At 40.3% G+C, this 5,089-nt stretch overlaps 1 protein-coding gene across 2 annotated transcripts in view; it reads left to right on the forward strand.

The window, feature by feature from the left end:
* The window catches only part of cd82b (CD82 molecule b), a 19,852-nt gene that overhangs the window by 7,031 nt on the left and 7,732 nt on the right, over nt 1-5,089 (forward strand). For both annotated transcript variants that reach the window (XM_035664944.1, XM_035664945.1), the window contains one exon: nt 4,156-4,280. In XM_035664944.1, the coding sequence (XP_035520837.1) occupies nt 4,156-4,280 (125 nt within the window). The remainder of the gene's footprint in view (nt 1-4,155; nt 4,281-5,089) is intronic.

Below are 5,089 nucleotides of genomic sequence, written 5' to 3' on the forward strand. Positions count from 1 at the left end.
TGTGGAGATCCAGGGGACTAGGTTAGTCATGGGACGTGACAGATTATTATAACATGATTATTCAAGTTGTTTTAATTTCCCCTTACTTTCCACAGAATAGGACTTTGAACTTGCTGGTTTCTCTCAGCTCCCCAGATGGCAGAGGTTCACAGATGGAATCTCCCACCTACACAGATGTTGTCACAGATCTATTTGTAGGAACTGCATAACAAAAAAAAACACCAGGTCTCCAAATTGCATTCTCCTAAGAGGCAAAGTTGTCAGCTTTATCATAGATAACAATATGTCTAACTCTAACTTAGGTTATCTATTGTGAAGACACTAGAGAAAGCATAATGAAACCCAGTTCCAGCCTTGCCTGAAAAGAAGAGGGAACCACGGATGGAAACTCTTAGTTGCCATAAATCTTGTTATAAATGCTTTCAGTGTATTCGTCCCAGATGGAGCATTGCCGAGAGCAGCAGTGAAGTTTTCTCCCAGCATCAGTCTATAAAGAAGAATTCTTTCAATTTATTATCTGGCAACTTAATATGTGTTATTAAATTAATAAATGTTGAAAGTAATCTTAAAACGCCGACCCTACATTTTTTAGTCTGTGTTTGCAGTCCATACCTATGTAAAGTGTTTTGATGAGAAAGGCCAATCTCTAATGACTGAGCAGAGCTGGAGAAATCTATATTTAGGTTGGAGATCTGTACTGCTTTGACTAATGACAAAGACCAACCAAAACTGACCTTGTGTCCTAAGCCTAGTCTTTCTCTGCCTCATATTTCAGCTCCCAAGGTCATTGCTTAGGAAGAAATCCCTCCAAGGTTATTATTGAGCTGAGTTTGCTTATCTCCAGTCAGGCATTCAGAAGATACAGGCAGTGCTGTATCCATCATCACGGCCAGCCCCAGTCTTATTGTTATGATAATCTAGCTGTTTCTCCAGAGATAGCAGAGATCCTGCTTCACTGATACCCTGAGGATATCCCTTCCTATGAGGGGCTCGATGACCTTCTCTACTGTATATTTGTTCCCTGTGGGTCAACCTTGACTCCTCCCTGGGTCCCTTGAAATTTCTAACCTCACTGGAAACCTCTTACCACCCTGTAGAGGAACAAAAACCAATGCTGCAGTGCAGTGTTTATTGACTCTGTGTGTTCCCCTCAGAAGTTTCCTGACCATAAACAGGATCTGTGTGTTTTAAGTTTCCATTCTTTATGAGTTATATTAATAGAGGCCTCTGCAGCTGTCCCATTGACTTCAGGCAGGGGAATGTTTTGGTTTTGGGCCTCTTATTTTTCAGTTAAAAGGGCATCTTCCCTTTAATGTACACCCTCAGTATCAATACAGTGCTGTTAATAGTTTACTTCAGTGATATGATGCCTTGAGTTTATCTTGTTGGCACTTGGCAAAACACAGCCTGCCTTATGTTTAAACAAAAGTCAGCCTTGGAAAGAAGGTCTGTGAGCCGGAGAGTGTGCCAATGCAGAGTTTGGAAATATGCTGCAGATGAACTCAGAAACTTTCCAAAGTCGTGAGCAGAGAAAAGAGAACTTGTTTGGAAAATGTTTTTTGTTTGAGCTGCTTAAACCCCACAAATTCAGCAGCAAGCTGATCTATTTGTGCTCACATTTTAATTCTGTACATAATGTCAACCATGACTTCTTTTCAGCTCTATACAAGCTCTATGTGTGGCTCTGGGCTTGTTTACAGAAAGATCTGCAATACCAAACAGTACCCCCCTCCTTCCTCAGCAGCTTTCTTGAAGGGCACCATAATTCTTGCCTCTTAAAATGGAAAATTGCATGCCCCAAGGAACTATTTTAGAATATCTAGCAGAGACCTACATGGAAACTTGCCATACTTGACAGAACAGCACTGGAACCAGGCGAACATATGCTGACTTTAGAAAAGAGCATGTGAAATTACCACAGAACACAGAGGCTAGCTCTACAGCAGGAGGGCTGTAAAGTACAGTATCTTTGATACACCTGGCTGAGAGGAAACACTTTAAAAGACTTAAGATTTAAAAATGTAAGGTTGAAATAGTAACCAAAAAGTAAAAGTCTCCCTCAATATATTTAATTGTTACTGGTTCTACACGATGTTAGAGGAAATAGCCAATCCAAAAATTGGATGTATTGCCAAGAATGTGAGAAAACTGCTTGAGTTAAAACTTTAGATGTGGTCACAGTGGAGAATTGTTTTGGTTTCATTAGTGTTGCACGGCGCTTCCTCTAACTCGGGGGTGTATTTCTTTACTGGAACAAGTGTTCATTTAATCACTGGGCTGCAGATAAACCACACACAAATATAATTCTTAGTTATACAATCATGATTAGTAATCATAGAGAACCAGCTTATGATCTGCATAGAAAAAATATTTATTTTGATGGCCCACAAAGTTAATATCTATTATTTTTTAACATTGAGGCTAATAATGGTGATCGAAATCTTAGTATCTAGCAGAAAACATGAACGTTTATAATCAGAAGTGAAATTTCCACTCAAATTTTTTGACCGTCACCGAGGTTTCTGCTTAAACCACTGTATGCATCTTTCATCACGTAATGCCTGTTGTTGAACATTTCACGCTGGGTGTGTATGTGTGTGTTAGCGAGAGAGAGAGACTGAAGTAACATGCTGAAACAGTGCTGGATATAGAACTTACAGTATGCTTGTCTGCCTCCATTTAAATGCTACCCTGCAGCCTTTAGCTTTCAATTATTCTAAAACCACCATAACATGCGCCGCTGTGGTGGTAACTCATGTAGAGTCAGCCATGTACATGCATGTATAACATCTTTGTGCAAGCGCGTGTATTTTGAGTCTGTTTTTTAAGTGTCTCAGTACACTCCACCATCTATGTACAAAATATTTGTTTGCATTAGGGCTGAAACTAACAATTGTTTTCATTGTTGATTAATCTGCCGGTTATTTTCCTGATTAATTGGTTAATCTTTTGGTCTATAAAATGTCTAAAAAAGAGTAAGAAAGTCATAATAATTCCAGTCCTTGCTTATTTATCTTTGGGATAATGATACAGCCTGCATCCTGTGATGATGAGTGTACGTGAAACTGAGGAGGTCTGCAAATGAAGGAGGCACTTTATCATGAAGTGTTTTGTAAGCAGCAACTTATAGTCTGACTTGTCTGATATATGTGTGTACAAATGTTGGCTCAGTGTATGTATAGTCATTAGTCCATTTTACAGCCTAGGGAATAATTTATAATCGCTGTGCATTGTGCTTTTGAGTGTGTACTATGATGATTATTGCATGAAGCATCAGCTGCTAATATGATAAGGGAATTTGGAATAACTAAATCTATCCAACTTCCTAGTGAGTAAGCCAAGAAGCAAAAGTGCATTATATTCACCGAGCAGCGGTGGAGGAGCTGCTGCGTTTGTCAGCTTCTTCACCAAATGGATGGGAGTGAGTTATCTGATAGCTCTGGCTAGTTTTCTTGGCCCAAGAATCTTTAGGAGTTGGAGCCATTTCACAGAGCTCAGATTCTGGCTTCATCTGCAGACCAAGCTCTGACTCTCTGGAGCTGCTCCAGCCCCAGATAACACACAGCCACATAATGGCTCCAGTTTATCTCCTCTTCCTTCCAATCTTCCATTTCAGTCCCTGCGCCCTCCTCCTCCTGGAGCTCTCCTGCTCTACATACCAAAGAGGGAAATCAATTAATCTTGCCACACATTGACTTGTCTTGCTCCAACTCTCTCTGGTGGCCTATTAAAATAATCTTTTGTGGGAGAAAAGCACTACAATGCTCTGAATTCAGAGAAGTAGAAGGCTTGCGCTGTGAATCATTTTTGGCTTTCTGTAACCAACTGTATGAAAATGGTTTTGCATGTGAACGAGGCCTTCCTCTGAGCTGTATTTGTTTGCAGGCATACACAATGTAGTTAAAGTAGAAAAACAAGAGCAGAGATCAGGGCCCTGCTTCTGCTTTTCTGTTGTGAGAAACCATGTGCTAAGTGCTTTTGTTTTTTGTTTTAAAATGAGCTTATTTTTACTCAACTGAATTTGAACTATAAAGTGTTGCTATAAACTGTTGTAGCAGGTCTATAGTTGTATTGCCCATGTAGGTTTCAGTGGTTCTCTGTAAGTTGAACTCTTCCTGTGTTTTGTTTCTGTCTGTTTACGTGTGTTTTCTCCAGAGGAATCATCAGACACAGTCAAAGTGGCCTCCTACATCCTCATCGGAGTGGGTTCCTTGTCAATGGCCATGGGCTTCTTTGGCTGCATAGGAGCCATCTATGAAATCCGTTGTCTGCTGGGTCTGGTAAGGATTTACATTCACTTTCAGCTCTTAACATGCTACGGCTCGGTTTCAGTAAGATCTAACATCTGACCACAGTTCAGTCATTATCACACACAAAGAACTATGGTTTAATTTCCTGTCATATTTCTAATGTTGAATCTTTAATAGACATAAAATGCTCAGTAGTGTTTGCCTCTACTCAAACACAAGTTGTTATATTTTAATCAACAGGGCCTGCAACTATATATTTAAAGTTATTGTAGACATTTTGCATGCAGGCTTTTTTCATGAAACATTCACCTAAATGCACCTGCTTGAGATCTCACGCAGCTTGGCTAAGAACACATGATAGATTCCTGCTGACAGTAAAGCCTTTTCGTATTTCTGCTTATGTGTGGGCCAGGGGCTCGCAGCATGTGTGGATTTACAGAGAGGAGGGGGGTGACAGGGATAAAGCCAGTGAGATGCAGGGGGTACAACACGAGTGGGGATGGGTGCATGACCTCTACAGCGTTAAACCTGCTTGGGGTTAACTGAAGAACTGCCATGACCTACTTCTCCCAGTGACAGTGACCAGCTGGCAAGACCCCCCATCTCACACACACACACACCCCACCTTTACATAGACAAGGCTGTGGAAGGATCTTTAATGGCTTACATTATTCTTGCAGAAGGCTTTAGAGATTATGTTTAAGACTCAAAACCCCTCAGATTAAGGACTGATTTCAAATGAAAGGTAAAAACGTGTGTTTCTCTTTTCTGCTTGTTTATTAAATAATTTGGGATTTTTAAACCTGCACTGAATGATTCAATTCAATTTCAATTTCAAT

This window comes from Morone saxatilis, unplaced genomic scaffold, assembly GCF_004916995.1.
Source record: "Morone saxatilis isolate NCDOM2014 unplaced genomic scaffold, NCSU_SB_2.0 Contig2, whole genome shotgun sequence".
NCBI lineage: Eukaryota > Metazoa > Chordata > Actinopteri > Moronidae > Morone > Morone saxatilis.